At 43.7% G+C, this 25871-nt stretch overlaps 1 protein-coding gene across 15 annotated transcripts in view; it reads right to left on the bottom strand.

The window, feature by feature from the left end:
- Positions 1–4121: 4121 nt before the first annotated feature.
- CELF2 (CUGBP Elav-like family member 2) overlaps positions 4122–25871 on the bottom strand; it is an 836861-nt gene continuing 815111 nt past the window's right edge. For 7 of the 15 annotated variants that reach the window (XM_045465677.1, XM_045465676.1, XM_045465664.1 and 4 more), the window contains 4 exons: positions 21447–21566; positions 14338–14535; positions 9943–10086; positions 4286–6778 (listed from right to left, as the gene is read on the bottom strand). In XM_045465677.1, coding sequence (XP_045321633.1) covers positions 6651–6778; positions 9943–10086; positions 14338–14535; positions 21447–21566 — 590 coding nt within the window. In that variant the 3' untranslated portion in view covers positions 4286–6650. Of the gene's footprint in view, positions 6779–9942; positions 10087–14337; positions 14536–21434; positions 21567–25871 lie in introns of all 15 variants that reach the window. The other 8 variants (XM_045465665.1, XM_045465667.1, XM_045465663.1 and 5 more) reach the window with 8 other exon arrangements.

Genomic DNA, 25871 nt, shown 5'->3' with positions numbered 1-25871 from the left:
TAGAAAAGGCCACCTAGGGGGCAGAGGGGCCGCCGAAACCAGAGGGCGAAGGGCTTGAGCACCTGCAGGGAAAACCTCACTGGCAGCCAGAGGGACGCTGCCCGGTGCCGGGTGGCCTGAGTCAGACAGAGTTTGTGCGTCTGAAAGGTTGGAAGGAGAGCTAAGACAGAGGGAGCAAACATCAGTGGAATCTTTTAAGAGCACTTGGAGAGCGGTCAGATTCCTGAGCTTAAGAGATGGGCAGAAAAGGGAGAGGGGCTTGGAGCTTCAGTTTCAGAGGGCCTACGCGGAAGAGTTTTTTTTCTTTCGTGTTTTTGGTAACGGGTTGGGGTGATAGTGGGGGACAAGGTTTTAAAAAACAGATGTGCGTTCAGGAGGGAGTGTGTGGATGCATATGGCATTCCTGGCTTTCATTTGGAGATGGATGATAGATTATGAAGATGTGAGCATGAGAACCTTTACCTCCTTCCCCTCCCATCTCCGAGGAGAGCTTCTAGATTGAGCACTTGGAAGGATTTCCTTTGTTTTCGGTTATTTTTAATAATGAAGGCTGCCCCTGGATTCAGTTAGCTCTTAAAAAATAAATTACCTTTCTAGAAGTAGGTAGTGATTAATAGCAACGCATGAACTTAAGTTGAACCCTTTTCCCATCTTCTGTTCACCAGGTCGGTTGGTTGGTTCTTCCCTTAGAGCTCACCTCTTTAAAATACGTGATTAGTTTCTAAGCAGGTTTTGCACCCACGTGCCTTTAGCCTTGTGGGGAGGTGGGAGGAGCCCCGGCTCTGCTGCTGGGACGTTTCTTAAGGTGAGGCAGCAGAGCGGTCGTGAGGGAGTGTTAGGAGCCGCGTACGCGCACCCGCGAGGGGGACAGGGCGAGAGGACAGAGGGTGAAATGTAACACTGTGCTCACAAGACCGGAAAAGGTCTTGGCAAATCCGACACCGGAGGCAGTTATTTAGGTGAAAGATAGCAGTAAGTAGTGGCGGTCTTGGAAGCAGTGGTTAAAATGGGCTGTTTGTTGTACATAAATCGGAGGTGGCTGGTGTGTGGTTTTCTCTTTCCCCAAATCAGATATTCACTTAGGTGGAATCGACTGTATCTTTTTACACAACATAGAGAAAAAAAACAGATACGTGAAACAGTGAGGTGTGTAGATGCATCACCAACACAGAATGACTACCAACAATACAACACGCAGAGAGAGAAACAAGTATTAGGAAAATGGTTTAATATTGGAGACAGAAGCAAAAAACTGCATCACACAATAACATACGTTACAAAAATAAGTTTGACTGTTTCAACTACACGGTTATGTTCACAATGAGGACAGAAGAATCAGAAAAAACTTGGATCTAAACAGCAAAAAAGCAAACCCCTAAAGTTGTAACTAATACATTTATCCACTTAAAGTGACTGAGTACTTCTAAATCTAATTACCTTATTGTGTAACTGCACAATACAGAATAAAAAGTGAAACTTACCGCTGTATTTTAAGACAAAATTCTAATGCTAGATATAAGCAAAGGGAAAAAAGAAATCAAGCCAAAGTTTTTAATTCTCAAAAGAAAAGCAACTTTCTTTCTATCAACCAGAAATCAAACTTGAAATCAGTCATTGTCAGGGGGCCCACTAGAGTAAGCCACAAAAATTTCCATTTTTTTTTTAATCTCCAGTATAAAAAGTTCCACTGGTACAAAATGCGTAAGTACAATCAGTTGTAGAAATAGGAAAGCCTGCGTATTTTTTTTTTTTTTTTTTTGGCTCAAATTCCATCAAACAACAAAATCCAAATGCATCAATAAAACAAACAATACTCAAATGGTCTTACAGTTTCCACTAGGTTGCATTAACTTTGGCTTTTCTCAGACAATATTTAAAAACTATTTTGTAATTCTAAACAAAATGATATTATTAATCTACAAACAACAATTCTCACAGCACAAAAAAACACAAATACATTTTTTGTATGACATTATTCAAAAAGGTAATGAAACTACAGGTTTTTTTAAAATTTTATTTCTTGTTAATTAGCACTTAAGATAATAAAAACAAACAGTAAAATGAGTCCAGAGTAGCACAAGCCAAAGAACTGTAACCCCTATGGTGAAAGAAAGATGAACTTGTTACGCCTTTGAGGACGGCCATTTTCTCACAATTCTCGAATTTAGTTTAAAAACGACTATTCTCTACACTTGATTTAAAAAAAAAAACAAAACAAAACAGTTTCCTGTGTGTTTTTTCTTCTGGCACAGGCCCTTTGCACCCTTGCAGCTTTTTTCCTTTTTATATTAAAAGATAAAGTGAGTAAAAGGACAGTTTGTCTCTGAGGGTTAGCTTTAAGAACAATGCAAACATGCAGAAAAACCCCAAAAACAAAAAACCAAAACAAGAGAAACCCCCAAACTTTGCCCTTCAATGTTTGGCTGCCTGCAAAAGAAGAGACACCCAATGCGAAGTGCCCGTCTCGAGCCTGTGGTCACTGTCACCGGCACTCAGGCTCCTCTTGGGGAGATGCAGGCGGGTGAAAGGAGAGGACAGTCTGAAACTCAGATGGTGTTCTCTTGTGTTCTGTGCATCCACAAGCCACCCTGTGCTGTATGTGAGAGACACGTGCGGTAACTTCTGGTATTAGGCTGATTGCTGCAGGAGGTACAAAATAGCCCTCAAAGGATGAAGGAAGGCCCCAGCAGTAGTAAACACGTGTGAGGATAATACAGATCGTTTCGTTGTAAGTGCATGTGCTGGAAGAAGGAAACTTGTTTTGAGTTTGTGGTTTTGTTTTTGTTTTTTGCATCATTAGAGGCTAGTCCTTTCCATCCCAGGGCTATCCCATCCACATGAAACCAAGCAGAGTGGTGAGTGGGAAAAAGGAGGAAGGAAAGGGAGCCAGCAGTTTCTTTACTCCTTTAGAGACTAAGAAGCTTCCAGGGCCTCTTTCAAGAAGGCGGGGGTTTGTGTTGGGGCTTGAGGGATGACCTAGGGGTTTGTCAAGACAGCCAGAGAGAGCTGTTCAACGTGAAGTCGAAGTCCAAGTACTGTGGCACTTGACAAAGTGGCAGGAGGACCTGGTACTAGGTATTTGGTCAGTAACTGTGATAAAGAACAGAGTTTTACTTCCGTGGTCAGTCCCTTGTACATGATTTCAGTTAATAAAGTTAACCCAAAGGGAAAGGGCTATCAGCTTCTAACCCCAGACACCTTGCTTAATCAGAGGGATCTGCTGGGATCAGAGAATGCTCAGCACAACGGCTGACGAGAAACATCATTAACTTTTTAAGCATGTAAGAAACAAAAATTCCTCAAAATACTACCTCAACACAAAGTCGCTTAATTGGAAGTAGAATGAAAATACTCTGCACTAGAACAGACCCCTGAACCTGATCTCAAAAGCATACATGAGTTAAGGTTAATGTAAGTGCTGAATCTACCTACCATCCATCCCCGTTTAGAAGGTTTAGCCAATAAACTTTTTAATGAAAACCAGAGAAGGAATTTCAGGAGCATACTGATTTTTTTTTAAATGATGAGAAATAATCAAAACGACAACAAAAAAATGGTGTAGGGTAAAAAAAATCAGAGAGGGTTAAAAAGTATATTCTTTTTCCTTCAGATTTGCCTTGTAGAGTTTTCTTCTTTTGGGTCTCAACCAATGGATAAAAAAAGTAGGAAAGACAAAAACAAAAACAAAAAAAGATGTATTGGGGGGGGGGGATCCAAGTTAGAAACACCCCGGAACAAAGAAAAATGATGACAGTATAAAAAGTTACCCACATTCCAGATAGCTCTGGGTAGAAAGGGTTAAAAGTTCAAAACTTTCTCACCTTAGAGGTTTCCATATATTATGAAGAAAATACATTGTGAGGTTGCCGTCACAGCATTGATGTGCAGAGCGGTTAAAAAAGTGAGACATGGGCACTTATACAATGTCTTACAAAAAACATCATAGAGAAATAACAAACAATAACAATTTCAGGCAACAAGACCACAGGATAGCAAGTTAACAAACTTTTTAACCTCTTTTTTTTTGTTTTTTGTTTTTTAAATATTAGGGATTTATACAAAACACATAATAAAATACCCATGTTATCAAATTACTTCTCACAAGAAACACACTGAAGCTCTAGGAAGGAAGTACCTTTGGAATTTGGCACTATATATTTTCACTTTTTTTCTTTAAAAGAAAAAAAAAATCACATTTTGCTGAACACAAACACATCTAAATAGTCCACAATAAAAAAAAAAAAAAATGACATCAATGCTTTACAAGCCAACACAAAACTTATTCTGGAATAGGTTTTTTTTTTTTTTTTTTCCCCTCACATGAAATTTTTTTTTAAGCAAACATTTTTTTTTTTTTGAAATTCTTTAAGTAAACCAATTCTAAACTTGTCTTATCAACAGAGAACATTAAGACCGTAAGACTCATGATGAAGCCACAACTTAATTCACAGAAGCACCAACGTAACACAGTTTACAGTAACCTTTCTCCTGTACATTGAAACAGTATAAAATATAGGTAATTTCATGTGCATTAAACCATGGATTGTCTAACTGTGAGTCAGTTCAGCAAAAGGTGACACAAATAGGTAGCATTTGCCCCAAAACAGGGTAAATATTTTTCTTATACTAATCTACAAAAAGTGGTTCTATATATATATCTTAATGAGAAAGTGAGCCACCTAAAATGGCCTTATCAAAAAACTTTACACTGCCTGAAAAATGTAAAAACTATTACAGACCTCTAGAGACTTAAAATCAGACAGTTTTTTTCTCAAACTGTTTTTGGAAGTAGTCTGTTAGAAACCAACATTCTGTGTCCCTGGACACATATTGCTATTGTTACCAGTGACCGGGAAGAATGCCAATCCCTGTATAATACTTTCAAGTCTGTTTTATGAAAAGAAAAAAAATAAGAAAGAAACGTTTTTGCCACAGGTTTTTTCTATAATTAATTTGTCTAATAATAAATTTCAGTCTTGCATGAATGCAGCAATGTTTTTCACATTGACTTCCCAGAATTCAATAGCTAGATGAGGTCACATGCAAATTTCAAAGGTCAAACTAGATCAAAGGTCAGTAGGAGAACCAAATGTGATGTGAGGTCAGAAAGACATCAGAAACAATGACGGGACGATGAAACTTTTTTTTGAGACGCCACAGGGACATGCTAGGCAAACGGTGAACTAACGGGCATGAAGATGTCTAGGGAGAAAACAAGGGAGAGTAAAAAGTTACACAGAATCTACGCAGCAGCAACAAAATCACTCTTAAGGGTGCAGGAGAAAAACTAATGCAAATCTTAGGTCATTAGGGAGTCTACGAGCCATTCGCGTAATTTGCATTTCTTACAATCTTTATCCACAGCACAATGGAACCCCAAGAGAATCCATCCGGAGGAGGAGAGGGGATGGATTCTGGGTGTTTTGGGATGGGGGCTGGCAAGGGACAAGGGGAGAGGATCCAGTTTCAACGGATGTAACATACGGGGAGAGTCAGACGACTGAGCTGTAAACTAGATAATGGAAGTTACGAACAAAATAATCAGACAGATACGAACAACGAGAGGATAAAGCATGAACTGTAGGCCTAGGGTTCAACGGTGAAAAAAAGCCCATTCCTAGAACGATTCCTCTAGAGACTACTTCAAAAGGATCTAGCTAGCACAGAGAACTGCTCTTTAGGTACCCAATAAGTTAACAATAGGCAATAAATAACTTCCATTATTTCTGAGGCAGTAAAAATTTTGTACAAAAATAGAAATGCTTTTTTTACAAATAAAATTTACAGGCCTGTGGCTTTCTTTTTTATTTATGTATTTATGTATTATTTATTTATTATTAAATTTATCTTTCAAGAAACATCAAGTATTTTCACTCATTTTTATTTTATTTTTAAACCCTGTAGCTTTAAGAAACAGATCTCTAAATCTTTTTTTTTTACATTAATCCTTTCTAAAAACTAAAAATAAAACAACGAAATAGACAACCAGTGTAATAATCTGACCAATAAATGTCATGTTTCTTTGAACCCTAAAATAAAATCCTACTTGTTAAAACAGAACCAAATGTAGTGGAAAGACGTTTGTGTTGTTTTAAGTGCTTCTCCTGGCTTCTCTCTTGCGCTACGCCACCACCTTAACCTCTAAACGGTTGGCGCCCTCCTCGAGGGTGGGCGCGGACAAGGAGGGGTGAATTCTCCAGGCAGTGCTCTGGGGCACCAGGGGTCTCAGAGTTAGAATTGCACATTAGCCTTTGTTTGCCTTTTAAATTCTCAAGATGTCATTTATTTATGTGTGTTTTTCTTTAAAAAAAAAAAAAAAAAAAAAAAAAAAAAAGCAAAACCGAAGAAACAAAAAACGAAAACAAAACAAAGGTAAAAGGAGATTCAAATTGCAAAACAAAGGAGAATACAGTGGCACAACTGGAAGAGGAGTTTACTCAATAGAAACAAGGTAGCCCGAGTTTTAATTATGGCGAACGGGGACGGGGGAGTGGGAAGGGGACATGGAGGCCTTATTGTAAAAATAACCGTCTCTCTTGGTAAAAGTTGGCAATGTGGTCCTCCTCTGCCTTTCCTGTTGAGAACAGGCTGGCTTGTGGGACTTACCCTAAGAAAGCTAAAATAAGAGCAGGGAGCCTCTGGGGTTAGGATCAGTAAGGTTTGCTGTCGTTTTTGGAGCGCTTCAGCTGGACCTTCAAGCGTTTCATGCCAATCTGAAAGCCATTCATAGCCTGGATAGCAGCTTGTGCAGACACCGGATTGTCGTAGCTAACAAAACCTGGAAAACACAAGGGGAAGGAGGGTGGGAATCAACATGGAGAGGGAGCAGGGCGTCACGGGGTGGCTGGAGAGTTAGCGGAAAGTGGTAGGTGATGTGCACGTCCTGTGGGCTCCGTGCAGCGCCACTCAGCTCACTGTGTGCCTACCATGTACGGGCACGCGGTGTTTATGGGCAGCACCGGAAATCTCCACTGAGAAGCAGGGAGAAAAGCTGATGCATCACGGCAACAAAACCCGTCTGTGAAAAGCTACATCTCCAACTCCCGGCCTCTTTTGTTTACCGAACCCTTTTGAGAGAGCCCCGGGTTCCCTGAAGTGGTGCTCATGGGAGCACAGGGATACATACTCCAGGGTTCAAAGGGCCCCCCAGAGGCTCACAGGTCCCAACCCAGTGAGGTTTAAAGGCAGGGCTGGTGACGGTGCCCTGCAAAGATCCTGACTTTCATTCCAATTCTCCATCTATATCCACAGAGCCCATACCCGTTCCTCTGTCGGATGGGGTTAGTGAATGAACCCTGGAGTAATTTATACTTGGTTTCTAACATTGTGGAGTTATTTCTGGGAGGAACCTAGGGACCCAAGGGAAATGCTGGGCCTTTTTTCCATAGCTCAACTTCCATTTTCAAAGCTCCACTGAATTCAACAGACTAGAAATCTCTGCCTTGCAACCTCTAAGAATATTAAGAGTGAACAGCTCAGGGCATAAGAACCACCCTAACAGACTTCCTAGCAGCTTTCTCTGTACCAACACTCACCACCAAAATGGCAGGGAGGGCAGGCTTCTGACAAAGAACCAGTGAGGCTCTGCAAAGACCCAGAAACAATTCTGATCATATGGTTTGTTCAGACACTGGGGGTGGGGGTGGCAGGATACACGCAAAACTTTCTTTAGTTAATGCCAGTGTAAAAGCTGTTGAGCTTGTACTGTCCCTACTTGGGGCTGAAAGGAAGCCATTATACGGAGTGCATCTTCGCTCTGTTAAGAATGCTCTGTATTAGGCTTCTTCAACGATCTACTATTAAAAGTCTAAAGCTAAAGAGAAAATTCCTTTACAAACTAGAGGAGGAAGACAAGGACATAAAATATACCTTCAGCAGAGTTCTCAGCTGATAAAAATGAGCATATGGTGTAATGCAGCAAAGCTTTTCCTAGGCAGGCTGTATTGCAAAATGGGGGTATAGATTTTTGACTAAATCTAATTCCTGGTATGGGTGATCTTGAATCCAAGATTTTTGCTATGATTTTCTCCTTTCCTTCTAGGTCTTTTTTATCCAGAAGCAGCAAGATAGTTAAAGAATGGAAATGGATCAAGGCTGAAATGGACAACGAAACCTGGCCACGAGGTTAGTTAGCATGGAAGAATGGGGTACCAGCTTATGACAACTCTGGCCTCCCCTCTCCCCGCCACCATTAGGCTGGCTCACTGAGACACGTAGGTATGGGATGCTGTAGCTTGTGACAAAATTGAAAACAGTGCGTAGCATCGCATACAATTGGTCTGCTGATATTCACAGGCGTAGGTTGATTACACACTGGTTGAATAGTTTGTGGGCTGATATAATCTCTTTTCAAGGCTGTACATATTTTCTTAAATTCAGACCCTGAAGCACAATCCCTTTCCAATCTCCAGATAAGCCCAGGACATTGTTTAGCAAGGAGTATAAAAATCTGGTTCAAAACCTTGTGCAGGGAAGCTCCTAACGGTAAGCTACCCAAGTGCACACTCACCCCCTATGTAACCACTTACTTTCCACTTCACTCGCTCACGAACCATCACAAGGGGGTTTATGTAGCAGAAGCCATAGTGTATTGAGTTCAGGCTGACAGCCTTTCCAGTTGGGTAAAAACAGTGACTTTCAGTGGTTGCCATACTAATTCCCCTAAACACAGAGGCTTCAGACCTTGCTGGTTGATAGCACAGAAATTAGAAAGGTGTTATATGATAATGGGGTTTTAGAAGCCGAAACATTGTCTTTAGATGAGCTGCCCATTACCAGTGAGACGGATCTTAAGTTTGAGTACCACCCCTCCCACCTCGCTGTTTTTGTTGATACCATTCACTTTCATTTGCGTTTCCACCGGTCTGTATCTATTTCGCTTTGTTTTGTACGGCTACTGCCTACTACCCACGTGAATTACTAAACTGGAGGAATGATTCAGGCAAATGTTCTATTAAACTGGGCCACGACTTGTCAAGTGAATAATATATACTCTTAACATTCTGGCCTCTAAACCACTTTGGGGGCCCAGAAGGGTTCAAAAAGTAAAACACGAAATAGATTTAATGAATGCTGTGCTTTTGCTGTAAAACATCAGAGCAAGTAGAGAGCGGGCCTTACTCTCTCAGGGAGGAAACACTGCCCCAGGAGGCAGGGTCTGGGCTCCTTGAGGAAGGAGGTCAAGCCACCAAGGACCTGAGTTTTCCAGCGTTCTCGGAATTCCTGTAACTCCTGTGCTCTGCCTCCACTCATTCAGTCCCTGCAGATCCTGTCGTTGCAAATTCTGGCTCCTGAATCTCAGCACAAGCAGCATTTCATGTGACTGTGAAATACCTCCACGGCCTGCCCCGGGGCTCACGGAGCTGTGGTGGGCAGCATAGCCCCAGGCCTGCTGTGACGGGATGTGCATTCTCGTGAGGGTTCATGTGAGTGTATGTGGTGCTGAACAGGAGCCTCCCAGTACGACATGCTACCCAAAGCCACAGTGTCTGAATCCTACTGGACCCAGAAGGGCCTGGAAACCGTGGCAAAGGGTCTGTAGTGCCCTTCTGTATCAGGGTAGCCTAAACTACACTACAGTCTGTTAAGTGTATTTCCATCTGCTAAAGCTGGCTTCAGACCTTGGGGCTTAAAGAAATGGCTGCTGCTCTATAGTGAAAGATGATTAGATGTATGGAGCAAGACGCTCTAATAGCACAGGATACAGCAATACCTAATGTATAGGCATTTAATTTCCCAGATCCTTTTTATATAGCCCCTACCTCTGCTTTTGATTACACGACTTTGCCCAATCTGCTTACATGGATCCAGAAAACCGGGAAACGGCACCACCCAGGGAAGGCCCTATCTGGACGTCTAAATGTTTGCCATTTACATTTTCCTTCCCATGACTCCTCACTTGGGAATGAACTGTGATATTCTGGCTTGGTTTCTTTTGCATACCAAAGCACTTGCTCAGATTGGTCTGTTTGTCAATGAAGACTTTAGCAGAGATAACATTTCCAAAAGGCATGAACATCTGCAGAATGTCCTGGTCTCCAAACTCCTGTGGAAGGTGGTAAATAAAGAGGTTTGCACCCTCTGGACCTAAAGAGGAAAAAGAAATCAGAGTAAGGTATTCTTCGCTTCTTAGTTCCCCAGGCCTCTTCTTAGGACTGCTTTAACAACAGGCTAAGCGTGTGCCTTCCTCTCATACTAAAGGGAACGAAACAGATGTATACATGTCAAGTGCTGGTATGTCTTTCAAGATGGGAATCACCTTTCAGATGTTCCAATTTCCAGAGACACTGGTCTGTGGCTCGTATTTGCTTAGGGCACATAGTTTTAGTCTCTTCTTCGTGGGGATGAGGGCGGCTGCCCTAGGGTAGAGCTGGGGAGGAGAATGCAGGTGTGGGGTTTTCCCCGGTGGCTGTGTTTTTGTTGTATGTATATACTGTTTCTCGGGAGTTGAGAGTATCCTGTGTTTTCTAAGCAAATTGCAGCAATTTAGAGTAATGGATATAGCAGTAATGTTGCTTAGATTTCTCAATCATTTACCTAATTATCCATCCAGTTTTGATTTGCCAAATCTCTTAACACACAGTCTAATAATCATTTTTATTAGAAATGACTGGCAATGAGTCAAAGCAGGGAAAAATAGGTAGCTAGAGTTTCACAGGCGTGATAGGAATTATACCACTGGGGATTAGCCTTGGAAATGAACGCGCAAGGTGCCGACTCTAGTCAGAGACTGAACTCATCCAAGCTCCTCACGCTCCACTGTCACTTTCCAGAGAAACAAGAAGCAAGGGCAGAGTAGGGAAGGTCTTCCTAGCTACGCTGGTTCGAAAGGTAGGCTCTCCTAAGTGTCTTCCCGTGCACTCTCCCCTCTCTCTCTAGCCACCTGCACAAGAACCATCTATCTGAAGGTGAAAAGGAGGGAATCTGAGTGACCTGGTGGGAGGTACCCACCTTCTAATCTATAACCAGCAAGAACACTTTCTAGGCTGAAGGCTGCCTGCGGTGGTTACAGATCTTCCCCCAGCTGGTTCTCAGAGGCCCCGGGGCTAGATGCCTCTAGGATGTTCCAAGTTCTGGGCCTGGTGTCCCCTGGAACCAGCACTGCCCGTGGGGCGGGGACAATATATGGGTCTACGAAAAGTGAAACTGGGGTAAAAGAACTTTGTGAAAATAAGAGAAACATCTTCATAAAGAAGAGTCAAACCAAGTTTCTTCCCACAAAACAGGAGTGTTCTAATGCGTAGGACTTGTCACAAGGAAGTCTTCTTGAGGCAAATGTCTAAAGCCGCACAGGTGAAGCCTTTCTTATTTAAGTGCCAACGTGACCACTTTAATTTTCGGTGTCACAGGTTGCACGGACAAAGCCATGTTCCAGTGCAAAGGAGGCAGTCTGCATTTAAAGGGACATGCTTGCAGGACTTAGGGCCCCACATGTTTCCTGGTTTAAAAAAATTCTTAAGCAATCCAAACTTAATATGGATAGATGTAAAACCAAAACAGTAGAAATGGGTGCTCTGAGTGGTACTATGCCAGGCACATCTTTTGCAATACGTATATTGGGCAAATCTGGTGCCATCCAGATTTCATATTCCTTCTAGATAAAAGATCCAAGTGTACAAATGAGGATTTAGGGGACCCACTTTGATCTGTGAAGTCATCTCAACTCCTGAAGCCTGGGGAGAAATGCAGTTTAATGTGCTCTGACAGATTTACTGGCCATGCCTGGATAATCCTGGCATTCCAGAACGCTAGACATTCTGATTGTATCTGAGCCAGAGACGGGGACCAAGAAAATACAAAATGGTAAACCTAAGGAGGTTTTGTCTTCTTGTTCACTATTTTCTCAGGTAAAACTGCCACCAGCATCTCCTAGTGTATGACCCCCCTCCCTCCCTCCCTCCCTCCCTCTTTTTTCTTTACCCAGCAACAGTTTGATTTTGCAAACTGCCAAAATTGTGAACACTAAAACAATCTGAGGGTTCCCCCTATGTATCCACCTCTACGTTTAGTAAAAACCTGACACATCACACATTCCTTGGAGTTTCCTAGTACACATTATTTTTTACTTCCTAGAGTTGCTTACATGGTTGGCCCCAGCTGGGTGGGTGCTCACATTTTGTATTTCTCATGGGGCACCTGGTCTAGCATGGAGTGCTGGGGTATCTGTGTCAGCCAGCCTACACCCACCAGCTTCTGCTCAGGCATCCAGAGGCTCTACCTCGGTGTGTGTGTGTGTATAAGCGAGAGACTTGCCTCCTGTAAATCAGGGAGGATGGGAAGGTATAAAGAAGGTCAGAGGGTGTTTAGGAGGGACAGGAAAGGTGGTCAGTGTTCCTCATCAGCTTTCAGAAGATTTAGCTGGGCAAAATATCAAACCTACTTTAAAAAACAAAGCCAGCCTGGCTCATTTTCCTCTGGGAAAATATACACTAGGATACATGACTAAACACATCAACTTGATTTTCAACTCTCTTGACTAAAGAACAAAACTATGGAGTAGAAAGGCTAAAAATCTATTCAGTAGTGGAATTCATCTTTTTTCTTCTTCTTCCCCTTTCTAGTATAATGTACCTTGAAAACAACAATTTAGGTAAAACTAATATTAAGATGGTTTAAATTTCTTGAGCACACATCACTGGGTGAGAAGAAGGTGATCAGAGGAGAGGTAGGAGGAAGTGGGAAATGACTTAAAAACACTCAACAAGCCAGAAAACACCACCAACCACAAAACTCAAGCACTGAACCTTGCTACTGGTAGGCCCGATACCTAAATGTCAATAATCCAGTGGGTGGCCATTCTTCATATTAATCCCCGAGAGTGAGCCACTGCACAGGCTATCCTGAAAACTCAAGGCATGGACACTGGGGGCAGTGGAGGAAGTGTTTGGGGCCTAGACTTCACCCTTGCACCGTTACATGCTGAGGCCACCGTGACTCAAGTTTTTCAGCGACAAGGGTTATGTGGCTTGCTGGAAGGCCCTGATGGGACAATGGAGAAGTGACCGGCATTCTCTAAAAATCATGTAGGGACCTGGCTTTTATGTTCTTTTCTGAGAACATTCTTATCTCATATACGCCTCCTACCACCCTTATTTGTCACTATTTGGGTAGTTAGATCCTGGACAAAGGGACCTCAGTGCAGGCTTTTCTTGGGGAAACAAGGCATATATGACGTGCAGTCTCCCCACACCTCGGGAGACACAGGGGACTGAACAGTTGTGCAGCTTTTTAAAAACCTACATTAACAGTCACAGCTGAGAGTAAAGAAACTTTCATCTATCTTTCACTTTTAACGATCTCTTAAGATTAGAAAAAAATCTTTTTTTACACGAGTCTCTTTAAAGCTGTGTCCCTTTTAAGGTTCACTTTATAAAGTAAAACTATTCTATTTCTTGTAGAACACCAGATTTCAAGTCGAAGTTTGCACACAAGAATAGTTTGGAACTGTAGGGTGAGGATAAAGAAGGGGAAGAAATTAAAATGTCTTCAGTACTTCCCTACCGTGGCTTCTTCCCCCATACTGTAACAGGTCAGAAAGAGAATAAACCTAATGTTGCAGATTTTGCTTTAAAGAAACCAAAAGGAAAAAGGGAAAAAGACAAGCTGTCTCTCTCTGGACTGGCTCATGAACTATTTTACAATTAGCTTTAATTCATTCTTAGTATTAACTTCCTGATACTCAATTTGCCTTATTGGCAGAGGAGCAAGACCATCGGTCACTTAGTTACTTGCTCCGAGGACCCCTGATTAAACACGGACCCAGTCGATCCTAATGGTGGATGGGATCATCACCCTGGAAAGCCTCGCCTACCGAGAGGCAGGCTACGTGGTCCCAGGGCTACTGGACGCTGAGAAACCCGGGACGTGCCTGAGAGCGCTTTGCCCACAGGAGACTCTCCGTTCACCCCCTGCACTCATGCGGAGTTGAGGTGTAAGGGGAGAAATCCTAGGTGGTCCGTGCCAACTCGGGAAAAGAGGGTTCCTGCAGCGTTTTAAGGACAGCAATTCCTAAGTGATTGCGTGTAAGGGTGCAGTGGGGGAGAAATCCATATTGGGAGGTAAATTAAAAGAACGAAAAATTCAAAGATAAACGGACAAGGCTGAACAGGAGGGGAGAGAAGATTGAAACCAATGGTTTAGGCCTGTTAAGTTTCTTAAAAGGGAAAAAAAAAAACAAAAAAAAAAAAACCAAAGACCCGAAAAAAAAGAAAACCACCACAAACCCCAGGAAGAACAGAAGTATGCTAACTGCCCTCTCGTGACGCCGGCCCCATCTAGCTTCTCCGAAGGCCGCCGCCACGGTGGGTGCTGCCCGCCGCGCCCGGGCCGGGCACCTACCTTCCTTCTGGCTGCCCGCGGCGCTCTGCTGCTGCAGCAGGCTCTGGCTGTACAGAGTGGGCAGCGCCGCGGCCGCGTACTGCTGGATCCCTGAGTAGGCCTGCGTGAGGGCGTCCATGGTGCCCGCTGTGCCATTCGTCAAGCCCGTGGCGCCAAGTCCTCCGTTCAGAGCCGCCATACCTGAGAGCATTTGAGCAACTTTACAAAAAACCCAACAATAGAGAAGAGAAACAGCACTTTTCATTAGTGCTTTCCAAAGGAAGTTAGAGAATCATTTGACACACGTACAACAGCAAGTGCATGCAGCCGGCACACCAGTGAAACCGACACGGAAGGAAAAACGCAACGATGCAGGAATACATCAGCATGATGGTAAACAGACCACGCCCCCCAAAGCCCCCTGAGCAATGACACCCTCACTCCCTAAGGCCAGCGATCAAAACTCACAGAGGCACTACCGACAGACAACACGTCTCCATTCCATGCGCTGTGCTACTGGCAAGTCCCGCTATCTTTTTGAAATGAAAGCCTTCTCCTCCAGCTTAGAAGCTTGGAAAAAAACATTAGTGACAGAGGCTTGTAACATCTGTACACTTCAGTCCACCTCCTGGGCCCTCTGAAGGGCCAGGGGATGGCTCATGGGTTGGAGGAGAAAGGGGTAAAACTGGTGTCCCTAGGCCATCTGATGAGACGGTCCTGGAGGCCAGCTCTGTCCTCGGTGAGCCAGCATGCGGGCGGTGCCCTTCCGGCTCTACGGAACAGCGGAGGGATGGTGTCAAGGAGGAGGACCTCAGGGAGAATACGCAAGCTGATCAAGAATTAAGGCGAGGAAAAAATGTGGACCCTTACTCTAACTGCAGAGAACCAAAGCCGCTTACGTAGTACAAGGGGCTCAAAAAAGAACGGGGCCATCTTTAGCAGCGAGTAGACGCGTGCACACGTGCAAGGATTTATCAGTGCCCACGTAACCGGCGTTTCTACCCACGAAGGAGCTCCAGGTCGTGTTTTTCAGTTAACTGAAGGGATACTCGTGCCTGTAAGCTGGATCTTGGCCAGAAACGGATGGGAACTGGATGCTGTCCAGCACCTTTTTCTTGGATCCTGGCTGCTCTTTTGCTCTGTTATGGTTGCTCCCTGAATATGGAGTCAAAACAAGCAATACTTTTATAGAGTGTTAACTTTCATATGAACTCAGGAAATGGAAGCGGTGACATCATAATTGCTTTTAGTTCCCTTTGTGACTGAGACATTAAAAAAGAAAAAGGTTTCTGGGAAGAAATTATTGAAAACATTAATGAAACACTTGAACGGATTAGGGCTGTTGAAACACCTGAGATGACTAACTGAAAAGAAGTGGTAAGAAGTCTAATGAGGATAGAGGACTACAGATGCTTAGAAATTATACAGAGGAATCCAACACTAGAATCACGTCACCATCCATCAGTGCTCCTGCCTGCCATCCACAGGAGACAGAGCAGGTGGGGAATGTTCTTACTCTCGACACGACTCTGTTATTCTGATAACTTCATCTCTTAGGTTAGAAGGAGTCAGACCATGGCCTAACAGCAGAGGAAATGCGTAGCGCCTCAGGCCTGGTATTCTCTGGGGGGTGGGGGGCTTGAGGAGACACAGTGGGCCCTGAGAGAAATTACCTCGGTACAGACACGGCATTGGGCCGGGGTGCTGAGGAGAGTCTGAAGCACAGGAGACTGGAGTAATAAGCCTGCAGAGAGGAAGTCCTCGCAGGCAGATCTGGCAAATTCACATCAGGCAAAAAGGTGTTGGCCAGCAGAGGTCCTGAGGACTGTGCTTGAGGTTTCTTATTGTGAAGGAGTCTATCTGTTCTCTTAATTTTTTTCAGTCATGGAAATAAATACTGTTAAAGAGCTTAGAACTAGTGTGGCCTCCTAATTAATCCCTCAAGACACCAGCTAATCCCATTTACCTCACCCAGGCTTCTCTCTTCCACCCCTGCTATTCTTACGGCTGCCGAAGGGCTGGGGGGTGATTTTTCTTTTCTCCTCTGGTCTTATTTTATCCTCACCTCCCGACATTGGTGTGAATGCAAAGAAACATCGGTGTTTCTTTTCTAGAGAGGTGGGAGGGTGTAAAATAACTCCGGAAGAGCTGGGCGCAGTTAAGTGCCCTGTGTTTCATTTCTGTCAGGCTGTTAACAGGTGCTAGGGGTACAAATGGTTGTGCCACGTGGCCCAGCCCTCCAGAAAGCCGGATTCCCGTGCAGGGGGAAATTCTAGTAAGGGTGAGTGGTGACCTTGCGCTCTACTTACACCCTGGGGCAAGGGTGCATCACAGCCCGCAGGGCCGCGTGGAGCGCAGCCGAAGACCAGCTCGGCTGCCATCCCCGTCTCCGAGTCCCCTTGCCGTCACTGGAACAGAGCGCTGCCCCTTGCTGGTACCCGGTCAGCTAAGGGCCTTAAGAGTTTGCCGGCCCTGCCGCGTAAGAGCCTTCGGAGTGCCTTCCTTCGTAGTTTCCGAGGCCCAGCTTCTCCAAGAGGTGCTCCTTCGCTGCAGTGGTCTCTGGTGCCCCGGACTCCCTCCTTCTGTGGCACGGGATTTTTTTTTTTTTTTCTTCTTTCTTTTTAGTCATCCAGGTTAGGAGAATTTTCTTCTCTTTCCCCCTTTTCGCCAGTTGTCCCCCCCCTCTTGAAACACAGAAGCGGGATGAACTTCAGTGCTCCTGAAAGACCGGATGGGTTTCAGGACCAGAATTGTTGTGAGGCTTCCGGCACATCGCCGCTGTTCTGCCTACACTTCACAGTGGTTGACTGTGTTTTTGGACTAGATCTCAGGGCAGATCTCCTTTCTGAACGGCTGGCTTGCTTCAACTGATTCCATGCACGTGGGAGGTAGCCGTGGCCGGCCTGACCTGCCTGAGGTGGGGAGGGAAATGGTATCGGAGGCATCAAGCAAAGGGGGTGCTGATGTCAAAGAGGGGACTAGCAAGGGCTCTCCGGCTTGGGGCTTTCCTTCTTCATGGTATAACCACCCTTTTGAGCAAAAAATAAGTGTCAAAATTCTGACAAGTACAAGTGCAGCGAGAATATTTAAAACCAAAACTATCCTGGAGATTCTGGGGGTATGTGGTTGTCAAAGACAAGGTACAAGAAGTAATTGATTACCTTGTAGAATTTGAAAAAATCACCCAGGGAAGATTTATATTAAATAATTATTCTGTCAAAGATAACGCCTGTCAGATCAGCTGCTGGTATCTGATTACATGTAAAAACTGTGGGCAATAGAAAAATAAGTTTGAAGAAAGTTAAACTGAATAAATGCTTCCCCTTAAAAGAGTAGGGATTTTCTTTCAAAAAGCCAAAAGGATCGGTCATTTCATCCCATTCAATCTAAATTCCCACGCATGCCGTTTGGATGAGGAACAAAATGACAGATGTGGGAGGCCTCAACAAGGGGAGGTCTCTGTGCATGGGCAACAAAGTCTGCATACCCTGCCTGTGAGAGGCTTTAACTCTCCAAAGGTCCTCAACTGAGAGGGACCTGAGGAGCTGTGAGACGCCTGAGTACATCTGCAAATGACACAGAAGGACCCACCAGTGTGGCAGGAGCACTTCTGGTGGCCACTGTGAACACGGTACTGAAGGCAGAGGTGGAAGCAGCGTAAGTGCCCCCCCCCCCCCCCCCCCCCCCCCCGCAAAAGGGCGCAAGTGAGGAATGTGTTCTATTCCTGTAGGTCGATGATCTGTTTCCCGGGATGTTTTCCTTGCCGTAGACAAGATATACATCCTCCTAAGCTGCAGGCTGACAAGAAGTGTAAAACGTCTAGAACCATGGTAGAGGAGTATGAATATGCACTTAGCGGCATTTATATGTGTGTTTGTGTTATTATGGTCACAAGTGTGTATGAAGTTGTATGTGCCTATATGTGTATCTACCTATGTACATTTCACATATTCCAAGAACACAGATTGAGAGTGATTTTATAATGCATACTTAAGAGTGACAAGCCAGAATAATATGCCCCAAACATCTTTTCTCTCCTTTACATAACATACGGTTGACTCTTAAACAAGTGGGGGTTCAAATGAAAGCCTCTGTGTGTTGATTTTTCTCCCCCAAAACTTAACTACTGTTGACCAGAAGCTCTTACCGCTAACATAAACAACACATATTTTGTACATGATATGTATTATACACCGTATTCTTAAAATTAAAGAAAATCATAAGGAAAATGACTACACATTTGTAGTATCCTACTTACTGTATTAATTGACAGAATTCTGCATATAAGTGGACTGCACATTTCAAACCTGTGTGTTCAAGGACCAAGTATTTCCACAAACACTATTCATCAGGTACTTGTGCCTGATTATATTCTGACGATCCTAATTTTAAGGGCTGTATGCTAAGCCATTTGGAAGAACGAGGTTGATTGGAACAAGGAAAAATAAGTGTGTCACCTGACATACATTTAAATAGAGTCAGACACAGACTTTTGGGTGGTTGTGTCTACAAAAAATATCTTCATCTTAGCTTAGATCTTAATCCACAAAACATGCCTGGAGAACCCTCAGATAATCCAGAAGTGAATCACCCACATTCCTTACTTATGATCTTGACAATTTCTGCTTTTAGCTTTAGGGTTCACCTGTACTTTTTTAGCCCCTCCATTCATGAATGTATGGAGCAAGGAAAGGGACATCAAACTTGAACACGTTAATTTAGCTTCTTTTCTTCGACCCCAAACTTGATTTTAGGAGGAGTGAAGTGAAGTGAAATGAAAGGGGTAAAATTTATAGGAAGATGAGTTTGGGAATTAATTGGGTTCCGTCTACCTCCATTCTCCTGGCTCCCTGGTCCCTGGGAAAGAGGACTCTATTCAGACAGCCAGAGAATTCTTTCAGTACCAAGTAACTGTTCCTGGGATGGAGGAGGGCAGGAAACAGCAATGATATGGAAACCGTGGCCAACTATTTCAGAAGCTGCCTCTATTCCGGTACCCATTTCTTGAGTACCTTCTCTGAGAATTTTCCAGTAGGACAGGTAGCATCATCATGTCTGTTTAGGCAGAATGGTCTGAAAGAGGACACTATATATTTTGGGTTTTCCTTGGTATTTGAAAAGAAACAAATATCTGCTCCAAGCCAACGTTGGGATTGTTAAATAGCTCTGTGCTAGTAACACTTACCGGATCAGAAGGAATGTGGTTTTGTTTGTTCATGGTTTTTGGTTTAATTAAACACTTTTCCTGGTTCACACTGTTTGGTAGGGACTGTTCGAAATGAGACACATTTTTAACTCCCCATGAACTATACATACCTGTATTACTCCAATTGCAAACAATTTAAAAAACAAAACAATTTAATAAGCCTGTTGTCCTTGCCAGAAGCAACATCTGTATGACATAGACCCCACACAAGAACTAGTCATAGTCTTGGCCATTCAACACAGTCCCTCTACAGTCCCTCATGGTAACGACGGGAAAATACCAGCAAAGCACAACGGACGAGGATGGAGAGAGGTGGACACACGGACCCGAGACAACACACAGCAGTCATGAGCACGTGCTGAGGAGGACAGCCATTCCCACTGGCCTGTTACTTTGCAGACCAAGGACAGGACAGGCAGGCGATCAAATCAAAGTCCTTGTTTTAGGGGAACTAGGTCCTGGGGCAAGAGAAGCAGCGTGAAGGGATGTGTGTAAACACCCATGTCTGCAACCAAGGGGGAGGAAGTGGGTTGGAGCGTCTGCAGAACAAGGTCAGAAACAGGAGTAAACGTGATGAGGGCTCCTGGGCTGCTGGAGGTGGGCGGCTGGAGGCCGTTTTACTGGAATAAGACATTCTGTTGTCACATGATTGCCACTTCATACGCTGTTTGCTAATCAAGAGCTATCATATCTAGAAAGAACGATCCCCCCCACTTTTTTTTTTTTTTGGCCTATGGTCAGATAAAACTCAGTCCCAATTTTTGTTTGTTTTTCCCAGAGCATCTGAACAAAAGTGTTTATTAAAACTTGGAAATTTGATGAGGTCTAGATTTTTTGTTTTTGTTTTGCTGAAAAAAAAAAAATGGTACTATCTGATCACCCCTTGAAAACTGTTCACTTTGTTGAGTCATGGGGTAAACTAACTTGCCAGGGACCCTTTCTTAAAGCTTGAAGCAGGCAGGTGCTGTGTTGCCTGCACTGCAAGGTAGGTAACTGGGCCCCCAAATCAGAAATCAGATTTGCTCTGGGCTCTCCTGGGCCTGGCTACTCTAGACTCAGGACTGAACTGAGGGAAAGGCAAACGAGATGGCCCTTCTGTGCGTGGAGGGTCAGTTCTCCCCAGTGTAGGAGCCAGTGCCGAGCACAAGCCTAAAACGTGACTTTATCCCCCACAGCTCTAACGTGGCAGAAACGGGCAGGCTGTGTGGGACAGAACCTGGAGCTCTCCAGGAAGTCCCTAGGTTTTGGGCTCAAGCACTTCTGGAAGCGAGTTGCCTCGCTCTGCCTCAACCTGCCATGGTGACATGAGCCTCTTCAGAGCTGGACTGCTGTTGAGTGAGCCCTGGCTGTGAGCGCTTAAAGACTCCACACTGCCAGCCGGGGCCTTTTCCACTCAGCCTTATTTCCTCCTTTCCAAGGCCTCGTTCTTCTCTATATAGGTCATCAATCTTTAGAGCAAGAGGGTACCAATAAAATCGTCTAATCCAGAACTTCCAGTTTTCAAAGGGGACTCTGAAGCCTGGGGTGGGTGGGCAGTGATTTGCTGAGGTCTCTGCAGGTGCCTGCCAGATTTGGAACTGGACCCACGTGTCCACTTTTCTGTTAAAACACACTGCCTCTCAGAAGAAGAGAACCAAAGCACGCCCCTGTGAAAGCTGCAACTAGCTGTCAGCCACAGAAACCTACGAGTGAACGAACACACGTTCTGAGGATTAGAAAAAAGCCGGGGCGACGAGGCCTGGGTACCTTTGAGGCAAAATGAATGTAGATCGCATGTGCCTAGCGGGGTATGTGCTCCTCCATCCCAAGCTTTAGTTCTCCCTGTTCCGTATCCTTTGTGGTTCAGGGCTGGCTGACCATTTTCTGGGGAGAATTTGGGGGAAGGCTGTCCACCAGAGCAGCAAATACTCACTGTTTATGGTACCTGCTAGCGCATTAATATTATTCAGTCCGACAGTGGCTCCCGCCAGCCCTTGCAGAGTCCCAAGAGAGGTCAGAGAATTCATGGCCGCACCAGCACTGGAGTTGGGGGTTGAAGCAGCCACTGGAAAACAAAACAAGACAGGAAAACGGGGAGAGAAAACACAAGATGAGCGAAGGCCAAGTGGCCCGGAAAGTAATCGTCCTCTCCACGGCAGCTGGAGCCGGGGGCTGAACTGCGAGCCACGCTTAACGCTTCCCATCGGAGAGACACATGTGGGGCTGTGCTTGGGGGCAATTCTGGCGGTTAGGTTTGGTGATTCAAGTAAGCCATCACAGCTCTGTTCGGCCAGTCAGTGAATATGCTCACTGCTCGTTAGTGGGGGTGAATCGGCAAACAGGAGGCCGTCTTCTGGGTAGGCTGCCCCCCACACCCCCCCACCAGCCACAGGAGGGCAGCCTCAGTCCTGCAGGCCGAGGCCTTCTCCTGTTCACCAGTCACTGGCACAGAAGGGGGTAGGGAGTGGGAGTGAATGGCAGTTCTTGGTTTTCTCACTGTTTCTGCTTAAGACTCGGCATTTTCTTTTCTCACTGAAATTCTGAAAAAAAAAAAAAAAAAAAAAAAAAAAAAAAAATCCTACATCTTCCTGAATTTGACAGAAGACTTCAGGGCCCAGGCAGTGGTGGTAACAGGGTGAGGAGTGGTAGGAGACAAAACCATTTTGCTCCAAACTCTCTCTTACCCCCCAGCCTTTTAGGTAACAGCTTTACTGACAGATCACTCACATGCCATAAAATTTGGCCCTTGAAGCATGCAAGTCAGTGGTTTCTAGTATGTTCGCAGTTATCCAGCCGCACCACCATCTAACAGAATATTCTTACCCCGAAAAGAAAGCCATCCTTGTTAGCTATCACTCCCCGTTCCCCCCACCACTTCCTGTCTCTATGAATTTGCTTAGTCTGGATATTTCATGGAGGTGGAATCACATAATTTGTGATCTTTAGTGACTGCTTCCTTCACTTAGCAAGACGTTCTCAAGATCCCTCTGTGTAGGATGGGCCAGGATTTCATAGCAGAGTAATACTCTGCTGTATGAAAACACTGCATTTTGTGTATCCATTCATCAGTTGTGGACATTTTGATTGTTTCAACTTTTGGGCTAGTATGAATAATGATGCTATGAACATCTAACACAAGCTTTTGCGTAGCCATAAACTTTCATTTTCATTTGAGTGTACACACACACACACACACACACACACACACACACACACCACACCCAGGAGCAGGACAGCTGGGTAAGATGATAACTTCCTGCTTAACATTTGGAGGACCTGCCGGACTGTTCTCCAGAGCAGCTGCACTCTCTGTCCCTTTTACACCATTACATAATGGCGTCTGTAAGTAGTAGGTCACGTGTCTTTCATTTGTATACACTTGTACAGCTTCACACTCGCTGACTTTTTCCATGGACATCACTTCGCTTTATCCTGGTGATGGAGGTGAAAGCTGAACTGGGCTCTGACCAGCGCTAAAAGCAGCACCTGGTCCTTTTCTAGCTGTGAGATCCAGGATGGCCAGGAACTTCATCCATCTCCTGGAATGTTCCTGCTCAGCGGGAGCTCATCCTTCCTCTGCCTTCAGAAACCACAAACAGCACTGCTTGAAAAGCACCTTGCTTGGGATCCCTCTGGGATGAGGCCAGATCAAATGCCTAAAAAATGAATTCCTCACCTTGTCACATTTCAGTCCATGTAGGCCATTAGCTTCTCACACCTCATAATGCATATCTCTTTTTAAAAGAAAATGATATATAATCCAGTGTCTTTAGTCCTTTTGTATTATGAAACTTTTCAAATACACAAGAGAAAAACATGACAAACTCCCATAAACTCATAGCCACATTCTAGAATATTTGAGAAGCAATTTAATCTATTTTTTTTTAATTTTTAAAAACATCTTATTTATTTTTGAGAGAGACAGAGTACAAGGGGGGGAGGGGCCGAGAGAGAGGGAGACATAGAATCTGAAGCAGTCTCCAGGCTCTGAGAGTCAGCACAGAGCCTGATGTGGGGCCTGAACTCGTGAACCGTGAGATCATGACCTGAGCCAAAGTCGGATGCTTAACTGACTGAGCCACCCAGGCGCCCCTTCTCAATCTCTATTTTAAAGCCAATTTCAGACTTTCTGTTGTCTCTCCCCTAAATACTTCAGTATGCAACTCTAAAAACTGTGGACATTTTTTTAAACACTCAAAACCAGTATTACACCTCACAAACAGTAGTTCCTTGGTTTTCTTATGTAATAATACCTTGTTTAGGATTTTTTCGTCTATGTGCATGAGTATGATTGGCATTTATTTTCCTTCCTGTGTGTCTTTAGTTTTGCTAATAAGCTTTTGCTAACCTCATCAAATGACTCAGGCAGTGTCTTTATTTTTGCATTTTCTGGGATAAACTGTAAAAGATGGCAATTATTTCTAACTTCAATGTTTCATAGAATATGCCAGTAAAAATGATGTGGACTTGATATTTCTTCATGATATTTCCTTAACTAAGATTGCTCCACTTTTCTTGTTCTTCTCTAATCAGTTGTATTCAGTTATAGCTTTCTAGGAACTTATGTATTTAAGTTTTCAAGTTTATATTGGCAAAAATTATTCATAACATGCTCTTAATAAATGTTTAAAATCAGGAACATTTACAATTAAATCCTATTTCTTTGTCTGCTTGTGCTGTCCGTTACTGAGAGAAGCATGTGAAAATCTCCCACTGTGGTAATGTCAATTTCTCCAGGTAAATATGGACATTTTTTGGAATACATCTTGAAGCTATGTTACTACTTGTGTAGATGTTTGTAAATTATTGTATCTTGTGATGCAATCAACTTTTTGTGGCAGCTCTTATTTCTAGTTTCTTCTTGAAGTCTGTTTTGTATGATAAAAAATAAAAGCATCAGATTTTTTTGGTTATCTGCATGATGTATCTTTCACCATCGTTTTGCTTTTTTGTCTATTTCTGCTCTCTTATAATCAATATGTAAAGAGGTTTTAAAAACTACAGCCTAATAATCTAACAGTCTTTCAGTAGAAATGTTTAAATTTTGTGTTCTATGTCCTGCCTATATTTTTTCCTCTTCTTTTTTGCCTTCCTTCTTAGGACTATTATTTACTTTTTTTCCCCCATTCCATTTCCCCCTCTACTACTTTGGAGGTAATGTATATTATTTCTATTCTTTTATATATTACCATAACAATTTTAACAAACATAACTTATGAAAATCAAAGGTAATCATTACCTTTATTTCTTGCCAGAATATTTGCAAGAATGTTTCTCCATCTGTGGACTTTTAAGGACAATTTCTAGAGATTTTAAATGGTTGACTTTTACAATTTTTACCAGTAATGGTGGTTTCACGGGGTAAAGGGTTCACCGGTATCCTCACATTACCATTCTAGAAGTATTCCCCTGGTGTCACCTAAAATTGTGTGAAAGTTTTTCAGGCTTTTATTACTGGCTTCGAATCAGAACACGCATGAGGGATAGTTTTTACCCCTCACTCACTGGCACAACAGTGTGGGAAAGGCTATTACATGGAGACTGACACTAGATTTAAGTCTCTTTTTCCATGGGAAATAGCCCAGAAAGGAGGACTTCTGTTTCTGGCAGTTTATTGGTCTAGATGACCAGAGAGACTCGGTGGGGGGGGGGGGGGGGGGGGGGCAGTAAACACGAAAATAGTAACAAGCACTATAAGATATCTTTTAAAATATTGCTAATCATATCAATAGTAATGTAAGACAGATTAGGACACAGTGCTGAGGTAAATTAACTGTCAACTTAGAACATCCAACAAAAATATATTTTGGAAACTAGGACAAAATAAATAATTGTCACATAAAAGCTAAGACTTTTTAACCAGTGGACCCTCACTAAGTGTTCTTTTGGATAGGATTAAAACTAAAGGAGAAATGATCCCAGATGAAAGAAGGAATAATAAAGCAAAGGAAGTAGTAAATATGCAGGCAGATTTAAATAAATGCTATTTATATAAAGTAACAGTGTACTGGGATGAAACACACTGGAGCTAGAACTGCAATACATGACAATGTGAATACACCACACATGGGTTGGGAGAGAGGCTCTTCTGAATTAAACTAGTTTCTTCTTCTTTACCCCTCCCTCCCTCCCTCCCTTCCTTTTTGAGAGTAAGTGGGGGAGGGTCAGAGAGAGAGAGAGAGAGAGAGAGAGAGAGAGAGAGAGAGAGAATCTCAAGCAGGCACCAGGCTCAGTGCAGAGCCTGATTTGGGGGCTTGATCTCACGACTGTGAGATCATGACCTGAACTGAAATCAAGAGTTGGCTGCTTAACGGACTGAGCTACCCAGGTGCCCTTCAGTTAAAGTATTGTAAGGTCCTTGAAAGAAGAT

The sequence above is a fragment of the Leopardus geoffroyi genome, chromosome B4 (assembly GCF_018350155.1).
Source record: "Leopardus geoffroyi isolate Oge1 chromosome B4, O.geoffroyi_Oge1_pat1.0, whole genome shotgun sequence".
NCBI lineage: Eukaryota > Metazoa > Chordata > Mammalia > Carnivora > Felidae > Leopardus > Leopardus geoffroyi.
The sequence above is the reverse complement of the archived record's forward strand: the minus strand, read 5'-3'. Positions and strand labels throughout refer to the sequence as shown.